This window comes from Balaenoptera acutorostrata, chromosome 17, assembly GCF_949987535.1.
Source record: "Balaenoptera acutorostrata chromosome 17, mBalAcu1.1, whole genome shotgun sequence".
NCBI classification, from domain to species: Eukaryota; Metazoa; Chordata; class Mammalia; order Artiodactyla; family Balaenopteridae; genus Balaenoptera; species Balaenoptera acutorostrata.
The window spans coordinates 66,581,595-66,594,374 of record NC_080080.1 but is presented as its reverse complement, the minus strand read 5'-3'; the positions used below and the strand labels follow the sequence as shown (position 1 = coordinate 66,594,374).

General features: G+C 37.9%; 1 protein-coding gene across 11 annotated transcripts in view; it reads right to left on the bottom strand.

The window, feature by feature from the left end:
- Window positions 1-12,780, bottom strand: part of EYA1 (EYA transcriptional coactivator and phosphatase 1) — a 326,842-nt gene that overhangs the window by 141,852 nt on the left and 172,210 nt on the right. For 8 of the 11 annotated variants that reach the window (XM_057532324.1, XM_057532326.1, XM_057532325.1 and 5 more), the window contains 2 exons: window positions 11,783-11,832; window positions 10,078-10,196 (listed from right to left, as the gene is read on the bottom strand). The exons of 1 other annotated variant lie outside the window; for it this stretch is intronic. In XM_057532324.1, coding sequence (XP_057388307.1) covers window positions 10,078-10,196; window positions 11,783-11,832 — 169 coding nt within the window. The remainder of the gene's footprint in view (window positions 1-10,077; window positions 10,197-11,782; window positions 11,833-12,780) is intronic. 2 more of the 11 variants (XM_057532332.1, XM_057532333.1) reach the window with 1 other exon arrangement.

The following is a 12,780-nucleotide window of genomic DNA, read 5'->3' as shown; positions in this document are numbered from 1 at the left end:
ATGCCAGGCATTGTGCTAAGCACTTTACAAGCAATAGCTTATTTGCTTCTTGTGGCAACATCATGAGATATTTATTATAATTGTCACGTTTGAAAGATGAGGAAACTGCAGCTTAAAGATGTTTTAAAACTAGCCTAAGGTCACACAATTAGGTTTCAAATTTCTTTGATTACCATACCTTTTATGAAACGACTGAAAAATCAAACGTTGTCCAATTAGGGTTTTATCATCCTTAATCATTCCTCTGATGGAGATCTGAACAATCAGTGAAGGGCACAGTAATAGGAAAGTCCCAGAAGAGCAGGGCATTGAACAAAAGTGTATCACTGTATGTTGCAAATTAGCGGATGGTAAAATAAACTAGTGTATGAAGATTGGAAGCAGATGAGCTGGCTTGGGTTCATAACCTCAATCATATCAATCTGGAAAAATGGTTTACTTGCCTAAAATGTAATCAACCTACCAAATTTACATCTCAGATCATACCTTTTCCCATTCTTCACCGAATCACAGGAGCACCCAGACCTAAATCCTACCCTCACCGTGTATTAATTGAGAAAGTACTTATTGAGTACCACAGGTACTCAGAGTACCTGCAAAGGCTATTAAGAGATGTGCAGATCTCACAAGGGAAGGAAACATCTTCTCTTTCCATGGAAACACTGCAGTAGCCAGTCCCAGTGGATATGTTTGCTTAAAAATATATAACATGTATTATTCTTTAATAATAGCTGCTATTCTTTGAGCATGTAGTATGGCAGTGACTGTGCTTAGCATTTTAGGTCTGTCCCTGCCTTTAAAGAACCTTGAGCCTCTACTAGGTGACATACACCCAGTGATAAAGGTGCAACCCCCATTTTACAGTAGGGAAAGCAGAGGCTCAGAGATCATATATGATAATAACAATAACAACAAAAACAGCCAATGGATATTAAGTATTTCCTAGGATTCAGACTGTTGTAAGTGCTTTACCCACTCATTTAACTATCCTCACACCCCTACAGGTCAGTACTATTATTCTCTTCATTTTACAGACCAGGAAGCAGAGATAAAGGGCATCACACTTGCTAACTGGTAAGGGGCAGGGCTAGTATCCTGGCTTCCGAGCCTTCCCCCAACCCCCTGCTCTGGTGTCTCTCAAAACCCATATGTCAGTTACATAGTTAGTAAATAGCTAAATTGACATTTTTAAAGCCCAGGTTAGTCTGATTGCAAAATCCACCCTCTCATGATCATGCAATACTGCTCTGATATATTTTTAATATTATCCATTCTCTGCTTTCCTTAAGGCAAGTATCAGATAGAAGTTTGTGCTGAAAGAAATGAAAATATATAAATAAGTACATGATTTTAGACAAAAATGCCCTCATAACTTCTCATCTGGAGTCTTTTCTCCCCACCTACCACCTGTTGAATAGAGTCTCAAAGTACTACCTAAGTGTATTTCCAAGATACAGACTCTATCACATCACTCTCCTGTTTGCAAGCCTTCAGGTCACCCAGTTCCTTCAGGATTGAATCCAAACTCCTGAACCTGGTACATAAGGCCGTTCATCATCTGTCTGCCATGTCTCTCACCACACACACATACACATACACACACACATACACACACACACACACACAGCCCCCGGGATTAGGGATGGCTTTGCTACAGCTGAATAATCCATGGCCTCCCTTTCTGCCTTTCTGGCTTGGCATCCAGTGGTTTTCTACCTCTCCTTCAAGATTCAGTTTAAGCGTTACCAGTGTGCAGAAACTATCCCTCGATCACCTCAGTCATGATTAAGCGTCCCTCCTCCTCTGGAGAATACAGCCCTGAGCATCAAGTATGGTGGTCATCTGATTATTGGTCTGCAAATCACAGTAGACCATGAACTTCTCCTTGGCAAGGATGGTATTTGGTAAATTTCTAGACACAATCACTTAATAACTATTTCTTGAATTAACAAGGAAATAGTGGATATATAGTACGATATATATTCTTATATGACATGTATCTTCTTTTCACTGCAGTGTGTATACATCCTTGCTCCTGCAATTTTTCCCCACCTTAAAAATGTTGACCTCCAATCATGACTCCTTACCATCTATGTAAGGATACTAAACCTAAGTGTGCTAACTGCTTGATCTTTTTATCATTCAGCTGTGTCTCGGACTATGTGAAAGTTAATTCATCGTTGCTAAATAATACTGAGTCCAAGTTGAAGTTTCCATTTATGAAACAGTTAATTAGTACATATCAAATGCAAGTCAGTTACTATGGAGCAAATTCAAACTCAGCAGCAATGTTGACTGCGGATATTCTCTGGATGGATGGCCTATGGCTACTGTAGGAATTGGTCTGTGCAATGATCATTTTCAAAAATTTGCAAAATGGGCTTTAGCTACTTATTGAACCTGTTAATGCTTTGTAAATAAAATTAGTGAGCCTTCTCTTGGAATCATTCACCTGCATTATTTACTTAGTAATATGCAATAACAAATATTTGTTGACTGTTTAATCAGTGCCAAGCCTTCTGCCAGCTGCTAAGGACACGATAGTGAATAGACTTATCTCTGCCTTAGGGACCCTTGAGCCCCTACTAGGTGAAATACACATATAAATGGAAGCTGTAGTTCCTTCAATGGGTAATAATCTTAGATAAAGTAACATAAAAACTTCTTAAGGCAGGTTAAGTATTTCAGTAAGTGCTAAGTTTTTAGGCTATTAGGAAGTCCTTTTTTTTTGAGCATAAAGGATGCAGGCTTTAAAATTAGCCTGACATGCCTTTGAATCTCTTTTCCAACACAGATAATATGCTATGGAAGCATAGACTAATCACTTAAACTCTTTAAAATGAGGCGCAGAAAAGCTACCCTAACCTTTTTTAGGACAAAATAAAATAAGGTAGGTGGAGGGAATAAAAGATGCTTAAACAGACAGTAAGAACTCAGTCTATTCAGCTCATAGTGCTTATTTTGCTAAACGAGTATTCTCCCCACACAAAGTTCCCCTTATCAGTAATAGATGCAGTGATAAAACAGGGAAATATTTCAGATTTTGACTTAGATTAATTTTATGAAAGAAAAAAATGTCTCTGTTGTGTATTACAGGGAGCACTTTAAAATACATCCTTGGAATGTGTTTGGTAGAGTTCACCCACCTTTTTCAGTGTAATGGGATACTGGCGGCATGAAATAGAACTGAAAAACCTGCAAAACCAGCAAACTACCTTGTACATAATCACAGTAAGCTGTTAGTTATAAACTACTTGGGCGTCTTAAAGCTTAACGTAAATCCTTGGCTAGCTTCTCAAAATTTATGTTCTCTTTTAGTAAAGGCAATATTTAGCGGTCTTTGAGGATGGCTATGTGACAGATGACTTTTTCCTACCCAAAGTGAAAAGGGAAAAATAGAAAATTTGCAATTATGTATATATTCTTTCTATTATATTGTAAGTTTGGAGGCAAAAAGAAGAGAATGAATTATTCTTGGACCTTATTCCAAGTAAGCAAGGTGAGAATAAGCACGCACACGTGCATGCACACACACACATACACACCACTTTTATCTATATACTGCTCACCCCAAAACATCCTTGGGCATCCTAAGAAATTAGGAATTACTTAAATCAGGGAATTCATGACCAAAGGGATAAGGATTGGCCTAAATACTGGCACTCACTAAAGGTTTGCACATCCCTCTGGGGGAAACCAAAGTTTCTCCCAGAGACAGGATGCCCTTAGGAAGTTATACATATTTCTGTTCCAATGAAAGTTCTGGCCCAGCTAGGGGAGAGGTGCCCCAGAACTGTAATTCTCTGAACTATTAGATATTGGGAGTAGAGGAAAACTGTCTACATCGAGTCATTAGTTTATCAAGAAGCCTGGCCCTCTAGAAACTCTGAGCCTAGTTTCAGGCAGTATTATAGTTCCTATTCTTACTATGGAAGATACAGTTAGTGATATATAATTGGCTAGAGTATTTTTGCCAACCTGCAAGCCCTACACATGCCACCCCTTTATTCCTCCCACTTGACCTCTTCCACTCCCTGTCATTCCCTCTCCTCCTGTTCCTAGAATGTAGCACGCACGTTCCCAACTCATGGCTTTGGTAACTGCTCTTCCTATGGAACCCCCAACAAATGCCATTTAAGCTTCTTCTTTGAGTTCTGCTTGGTTACTATAACCTGGCTCTTAAAGTCAAGAGAAACGTGACCAAATTTATCACCCACTTCAAAATATTTTCTGAGGCCAAAAAGACTTACTCTGAGCAGTAGCAAAACTGCAACCACTTTTAAAATTTCACAGTAATACTGCTTCAATCCAAATGTGCATATAATAATGACTATTATAATGAAAAGCAGAGATGACTTCCCCACTCCGTTTGATCCCAGAGAGGCTTAACATAGATGGACGGCTGGTGGAATTATAATTAAGTCTAAAGCTTTGAAAATGAAAACTAGTAAGAGACAATCCCCTAGAAGTTAACCTATTGATGCAATATGCTATGTGCGCACGACACAAGGAAGAAATCTCACACACTCGTGCACAAAAGAACTTAAAAACCAGGGTATGACTACCCTGGGGAGTTGTCCTTATAATGAAGTCCTTTTGTCATCAAAGCGTTTGCCATTGGTCCTTTTACAGCTCTGCTGTTTGCTAGAGAATAGCGTTCTCCAGTCATGAGGACAGTGGAGGTACCGATGTTTAGTACGAAGGTATTAGAAAAGGTATTGGCAGATGGTGGAATCATGTATTCTCTCCCTAGAGTGATACAGTGATTTGAAAACCCAGGCTCTGGACTCGAACAGAACTTGATTCAAATACCAGGTCAGATACCAGTGGTACCAATTACAAATCATGTGTCTTTCAACTTGGCATTTAACTTTCCAAGACTCAGTTTTCTTGTACGTGAAACAATAATGGTACTCTAGAAGGGGCTATTGTTTACATATGGTCTAGAAATTCATAGAGCACTTAGTAAGTTCCCAGTGTGTTACAAGTTTCACATATCATCCTCACAGCAAGCCTGATGTAAGACCTGCTGTTATGCCCACTGTACAGATGAGGAGACTAAGCCACACAGAAGTTAACGCACCTGAGCTCACACAGCTAGCAAACGGAGCTGGGATTCAAACCCAGTGTCTCAACCACTACGTTGGTGATCTCAAAGGATTTTCTGAAGACTAATGAAATGAATCATACAGAATGGTCAGCTTAGTGACTAATAATAAGTTATTCTTAAAAATTAGCTATTATTTTCATTAACTACCAACAGGCATGTGAAAATTATTCTCATACACTGTATACGCAAATATTAAATCTTAAATTATTTTTTTCATCCTTTCACAGTTTTTGCTAAAGAACAATTTAAAAGAAGCCAATTCCGTGGCTACAGACAGACTCTAAAAATGTCACTTAGAAACTCCTTTACTCACAATGTCCCTTCATCTTCCAGAAACTAAATCATGTGCAGAATGTAAACAACAATAAAATTAGATTACGGTTTTTTCTACTGACAACAGAAAATTTGACCACAAATATATAAATATAGCTTTTAAGATGTAGCCTCAAACCATAATGTTATACACATTCACTCCAGTTTACATATTTTTCATAAGAGTTCTTAAAAATACTCTAGTTGGATATAACTGTATTTTATAAAATTAAAATTACAGTGAGGAAAACAAATTCAAGATATTGACAATTTGTTTGCATTCTAAGCTTTGTAGAAAGGATAAAGCAACTTTAAAATAACTTCTGATAATAGAAATTTGTAAAATTGAATTAACCTATCAGCCTAAAATATGAAATACACAACTAAATCAGTCTTAAAATGCAGAAAATTTAGCCACCTAATCCAAGATTGCATCTCTTATCATCTGGGAAATCTGATATACCAATTCAAAATTACTATTTGAATTACCATCAGAATTCCTGAAACCCTATTTGTAGTGAAGATTCCAACTGCATCTGGTTTTATGTCACTTCAAGACAAATTCCTCTGCTCTAAGACAAGTTTAGCCTCTTCTTGAGTTTGCCTCTAAATTTACAGTCAAGAAAACTGAGAATGAGAGCTTTTAGTTCTGCTTGCTCACACCTCTTTTGTGCCCTTTGCCACTCCTCACCCCCAGACAACCAAAAATAAACACTCACACTAGCAATATATGAACTGACCAATCTTATGCTCCCGTGGATTTAAGACAACCAGAAAAAACAAAGATGGAAAGAATCACTGCTTTGCAAACAAGGCCTTAATTAGGTACGTAAATAAAAATCCTTTTACTGCTAGAGCCCTAGGTCCTTCTGAAGAAACATTTCCCAACTACATCTCACACTTACACAATACAAACGTCAACACGCAGCCTCTACCAGAGGCCGGAACATATACGTACACATTGGAAATCCTCTCAGGTCCGACGCTCATATTTATCTAATAGGAGTATCACCACCCAAGAGCCTATGTCTTAAAAATTATGTTTTAATAATCTAATAAGAAATTCCTCTTCCATTCTGTCCCGGAAGACGAAAAGACTAGAAGAAAACAGTTAAAAGAAAAGTCACCACTGATGTTTCCATAACCATTCCATCAGTCTCTCCAGGTCGAGCTTTAATTGTTGAACAGTAATCTAAAATATTTATTAACTCATCTGGAAACATATCACTCCTCACAGTGCTTTTCTGAATGCAAGTCAAGCATTCATTTATGCTATTTTGTACTTTTGCCTCTTTATGTTTTCTAGTTCAAAGATTTATAAACTGGGTGAAACCCACAGTTCACTGCAACAATAACAATTCACAGAGAGGTTGGAATAGAATATACAAATACGAAGGGTTGAAACTTTTGAAATCTGAAACATTCAAACAACGAATCTCACTAAAGAACATTTCAACTAGGAAGGAGAAAAGCACAATGTTTGAGGCTGCAGCTCGGTGTCTTTCTGTCTTTATCCCTTAGATGAACCATGAAAATAGGCACTAGCCTGTGAGGACAGAACCTACAAACACTGAGTCTTATGATAATTTGGCAGCCAACTGAAGAAGAAACTTAATATTCTCTGCCTCTCCACTCCATTCCCTTCTTGTTTGTTCTTCAGATGAAGTTATGGTTTTTGATACAGGAGATTTTCATGTTTTCTTAGCCTCATGATAGGAACAAGTGGTTGCAGGAAATAAAAAATGGCTCTGGTGAGAGAAGACAACCTATCTAAGTGGGTGAAGGGCCAACAACTATGTAAACTCAATGGAAGTTTTGTTGACCTAATTAAGGAGACTCATTGCAGCCAGGCTGCAATAAAGTTACTTACACATCCATCATGGCGGGGATAGCTAGAAATACTTGTTATGGACTTAGGGGAGGTGATTGATATTTTAAACACTCTTTGAAAAGTTAAGGGATTTCTTGTTTTTTTCATTCCTCTAATTCATTGGTAAATACTGCTGGTTTCAAAATAAATAAGATTTCAAAGAAGGAATAGGAAAATCTATGATTCTATTCCAGGAAAGCTTGTCAGCCACTGTGAAGTCACTAATTTTTAAGCTGAACTCCTCTAGTGGTGACTAAGAGAAAAGACACAAATGCCTTATGGAACATGTAAGTAGCATGATAAATTGATTCACAAACTTAATAATAACCCAGAACTTTCTGATATCGTTTGCATCCGAACAGACATGTAGCATAGATGGTGAAGAAAGTTTGGGTCCATGTTTTCAAACTGTACACTAAAGTAAAACTGATGACCCAGTCGACTGACTAAAATTTCATGTATTCTTTGGATAATTTATACTGATATCTTCTCACTTCGCTTTCTAACTACCATAACCTTTGCAAAGTATACCAGTGAAGAATGCCCGAAAACAGAGTGACGTGAGTAACTGGGTACCTGTCTGAAATAGGTCTAAAAAAATCCATTTCTAAGCCATAAGATAAGGTTTTTTTTTTTTTTAGGAGAGAAATAATTTCTAAGTATTTTCCAAATTGATGGTTCAGCAGATTACACAGATATCTAAAACATTTTCTTACTTTGGATTTACTTTAGTTATGCAAAAATCTGATCAAGTACATATTACTGAATACAAACATGACATCAAGCTATGAAATATAAATATTCAGAAATAGTATCATTTCACATGCCCTTAAAAAGCAAACCACGCATCATTCACACAAAGCCATCCAAGGGGGCAGTCTCCAACACATACTCTGTTTCAATCTTGCCTGGTTCTTCTTTTGTAGGAGATGATTTGCCAGTAAAACGATGACAAAATGAAAACATCTTACCCCTATTTCATTTCTTCATATATAAGAAAATTAACTCATCATTTCATAATTACTCCTACCAATATGTATTGGTCTATTCTATAAATCAAAGCAATTTAACATACTTAAAGCTTCTTTTTTTTTTAAGTTACTTTAAATGATTGTCTTATTTGGACTTCACAGTGATGAGAATGACTGTTACAGGTTTCCACCTCTGGTCCCCTGATGCTGCCCTCAGCGGCCGCCCTGCACGCTGACACTGGCATGGGGCCTACCGGTCCAGGGCCCTGCAGTGGTCTGTGTGTCTGTGCACACACCCGGTCCAGTCCACACTGCAGCAGCTGCCATGCTCACACCTGAAGCCAAATTCCAAAGGAGAGAAAAAAAGGACTGCTGGCTTTTATTTTATCTGCTCTATAGAATCTTCCTAAACGCTAGAATGACTTTCCTATACATAACTGAAGTTTCTTTCTGATTGCCTATCGAAATGGGCAGAAAAGTGTTTCACAGGTAAAGGAACCTTTTTCAGAGATTTTTTTTTGCTAGGTCAGCAAAGTTTCTACTTTTGGCAGGGACCATTTTCCATAAATGAAGGTACTTACTCAAAAAGGAAAATACAGACTACTTACATGTAAAAACAATCACTGAGGCTATAAAAGTTATCTCCTATCAGAAACAACTGATTTTATATTGTATCCATTACCAGAAATTTCATATCATTATCAGTTTCAAAAGGCTTCCCTCACACATACTGGAATACTGCACCAAACAAACAATTTTATGGCATTTGGGGTATTTTTTGTTGTTTTTAAGAACTATGATAAAAGATCATCATGGTGATTGAAAAATGATGGTTAAGGGTTTTGTTTATGGATGGAATTCTAATGTAGATAATTCATCAAACTTCTAGTGAAACTTATGTTCTAAGTTCATCAAGGTCCTAAGGCTTAGTAAGGAAAAAATAAGCAAAAATATCACCTGTGAAGAAGGAATATTTCAATAGGCTAAAGTAGAAATAAATACAATGCAATATGTAACATACCCTTCTATGAAGTTTTAAAAATATGTATAGTACCTAAATAAACGTGCACGACAGCTAACGATACATGCAAATAGCTTTACCTATGTTTAGACTTAGGTATATATGGATTAAAGTAGGCATCCTATTTACATAAAATTTACATAAATATTCATATGTATTAATTACACAAAAATCATTGTAACAGTACTATGTTTGAAATATATACTTAATCTTTAAGAAAGTAAATGAATTTCATGTTATCTTCCAAGTAAGGTCGTATATTTGTAAACAGTAAGTATTTTTTTACTTCTTTGTATTTCAATGGTCAAAGCCACAAGAACATTAGGCACACAAATTATTTTATTGATATTTAGAGACAATCCAGTCTAATGTTGACTTGAAACAAATTTGGTTATATTTAGTAACAAAGGGAAAGTAAAATAAAGGAAATAATCCAAATTTTCATGGCTCATAGAGCAAAACAATTGCAAATTGATACTGTGCTGTGGAGAACGATCAACAAGAAGAAAAAACACACTCAAAGCTTAAATATGTCATGCACACATACACATGTATACTATGCATATATATGCATCTATGTGAAATAAAACCAGTCTGTGTAATGTTATAATAACCTGGTAACATGCAGTCCCTAAGTAAGGGTGAATACTGGTTCATAAGTCAAATTACCTAAACAAGAAATTAAACAGTGGTTTCATGGATTTGACAACTGAAATCATAACCACCTAGTAACACAGTGTATACTGATGAAGAAACAAGGTGCAAAGTAAACAGTGAGAAGGCAGACACTCACCTTCGGTGCCATTGGGAGTCATGGAATTACTATTTATATGAGAGTTATCGAGTTTGGGGGATTCACTACTACCACTCAGACGGCTATGCGGGCTGGTTAGATCCTGCATTTCCATAGACCTAAAGACAAGAAGCCTTCCGTTTGACAGATGTACCAAATTCATAACCCCACTATTTAATGTGCTAACGACTTGACACCTTCTTTGAAACACATTCGCACAAAAGTCCCATTGTATCTATCTTCTTCGACTCAAAATAATTCGTCTTACATTTTCACTTCAGCCATCCTTTCATAACGTAACGTGTACTATTACAAGATGTCACTGGCCTTACCTATTCAGCCATTCATATAGTTTTTTTTAAATCTCTTTTTCTCTCCTCTGATAGCTCATCAAGTCCCAAGATCTAATGAGACAATTCCATCTATTTTTATTATCAAAGAAAACAGACCCTCATGCTTTTCTTTTTAGGTGGGAAAAAAACCCCAAGGCATTATTTTTCTAAAAGACGGAAGTGTAAAATTGAAAAAAAAAATCACTTTTCTATGGAATCTCTTTCATCTAATAAATTAGCACTAGGTACTCCCTTATAATTTACCGCCCAATTGTAATTTAATGGGTCTCCAAACCAAATACAACACTTGAAGCCTATAGTCCAGTGACAGGGAATGAGATGTCCCTGATGCATGTGTTTACTCTGGTAAACTGCTTAATTGTTCCTCTGTCTCCCTTGAAACAAATGCAGCATTAAAACATCCTGATGTCGGCTCACTTGTTTGCTTTGTGAATTACGTACAGCCTGCCCAAGTGAGGAGGGATCAGGCCAGCATCCAGTGAGTCCCCAGGAACACGAGCAGTCAGAATACCTCAGCTGTCACCCACTCAGGGAAATAAGAACAATGCCACTGCCCTGCTCAAACTGGCCATTTTTTACAACACGAAACCAGCGAAATCCCCCCAGAAAGTTCTTCGACTCAGCAGTTGCGTATGCCCTACAGGGTACAGAAGCCACTATTCATGTTCACAATTTCAGAGCCATTCACTTATATTGCACCTTTTCTTAATGAAGACAGGCGAGCATTTGTTTAAAGTGACTAAAAACACACCTAGATACCGTTCTGTTTTCTGACAGCCAAGTGTTTGAAAGTCTAAGGCCCATTCACTTTATTTTAAACTTTGTGTTTTTCTAAAAAAAAAAAAAAGGAGGGGGGTTAATATGTATGAAGCTAAGACTGTCTGCTCCTCATCCCCACCAGGCCAATAAAAGCTACAGTCATTTTAATTTGGAGGCTGCACTTAAACTGACTGTAAACGTCAGTTTTTAAAACGACTTAACATGAACCGTTTTACTTCCAAAGTGAATTCTGACTTCCCCAAGTCTTCTGGATTCAAATGGGGAATGGCTTAAAATCCAGTGTTTCTCCCCTCATTCTCATGACACATTCACAGTTTTCCTAACCCCAGAAACTAGAACCCCTAATCATTTGCAAACCCAGGATCCTCTTCCCTTTCTACATATTGAACAATTATTTTTTACAAGCACACACACACACACACACACACACACACACACACACACACAAATGGTTAAGTAATTTCCAACCAAGGCTATTAATAGAAATAATTAAGAAATACTAGACAAAAATAGATAGGGGGGGTCACAGAAAGGTAATCTCCCCAAATGTCAAATATCAACGATATCCTTACCTGCAACTTGAGGAAACAGCAACATCTGAACTGGTTTGAGATGTTTGCACCTGTGATCAGGGGTAAAAAATTAGAAGCTGTTGTTACTCTGCTTCAGTGTCAGTTCTTAATTATACAGACCACGTGGCTCAGGACTACAATGTTCTCTTTTAACCAAAAGAGAAAAAGGAGGATACTGCAGCGGTGAAAGGCATATTGTCTTTAAGTTGAGGTCTCCACTGTTGTTTCCTCCTCCAGGTCTGCCCTCCTCCTCCCCTTGTTAGGGGGGAAGGCAGCCAAATGACGGGATAGTGATTCATCACTGGCCTATGACAGCTGCAAACGGGATTACCCCTCCCCCAATCAACATGCAAAGCAGCCTTATCCAGGCAGCTTGGACAAGGTGCTTGGAAAAAAAAAATAGCTATTAGCAAAATGAGTGTGTTTCACAGCAGCAGTTCAAGCATTAACCCCTCCAGCATCCTCAGAAGGTCTTTCAGCTCCTGCTCTCAGCAGCTGAAATCGAGTTCCCGCCCACGCCTTTGCCTCCGGACACTTCTTATCCTTATCGTGATGGTTTTCTCCTATATTTACTATTTGTCATTGAACATTCACCAAAACGGCTTCTGGGCCACTTTCAGGCAGTGCCGGACTCAACGAGAAATGGCAAAGGCAAGTTCTCCTCCCCAAAGTCCCATCGTGGAGCAATGTGCTCATGTACCCAAGCAAATTGAAAATTCAGTGGATGTTTAAATTCAGGGAAATCCATCACTGCCTGGCGAAATAGCAAAAGCAGTTCGCTGTTGGTTTAATTTTCCACCTTTTAAACCAGGAGAGAGAATGGAGAGTTGAATAATCACTTCAGTGTCTCAGCTGGCCAGAGTTCTGGTCTCTTTTGTCTCCAGATGAATCTGTATTTGGCATTTCACTGAACAGCTAACTTAGCTTGCAGGCTTTGCTAGTCACTGCCCTTCGTCCAGAGACAGCAAAACTGCCAGCAGGTGATAAGCTCAGGTGAG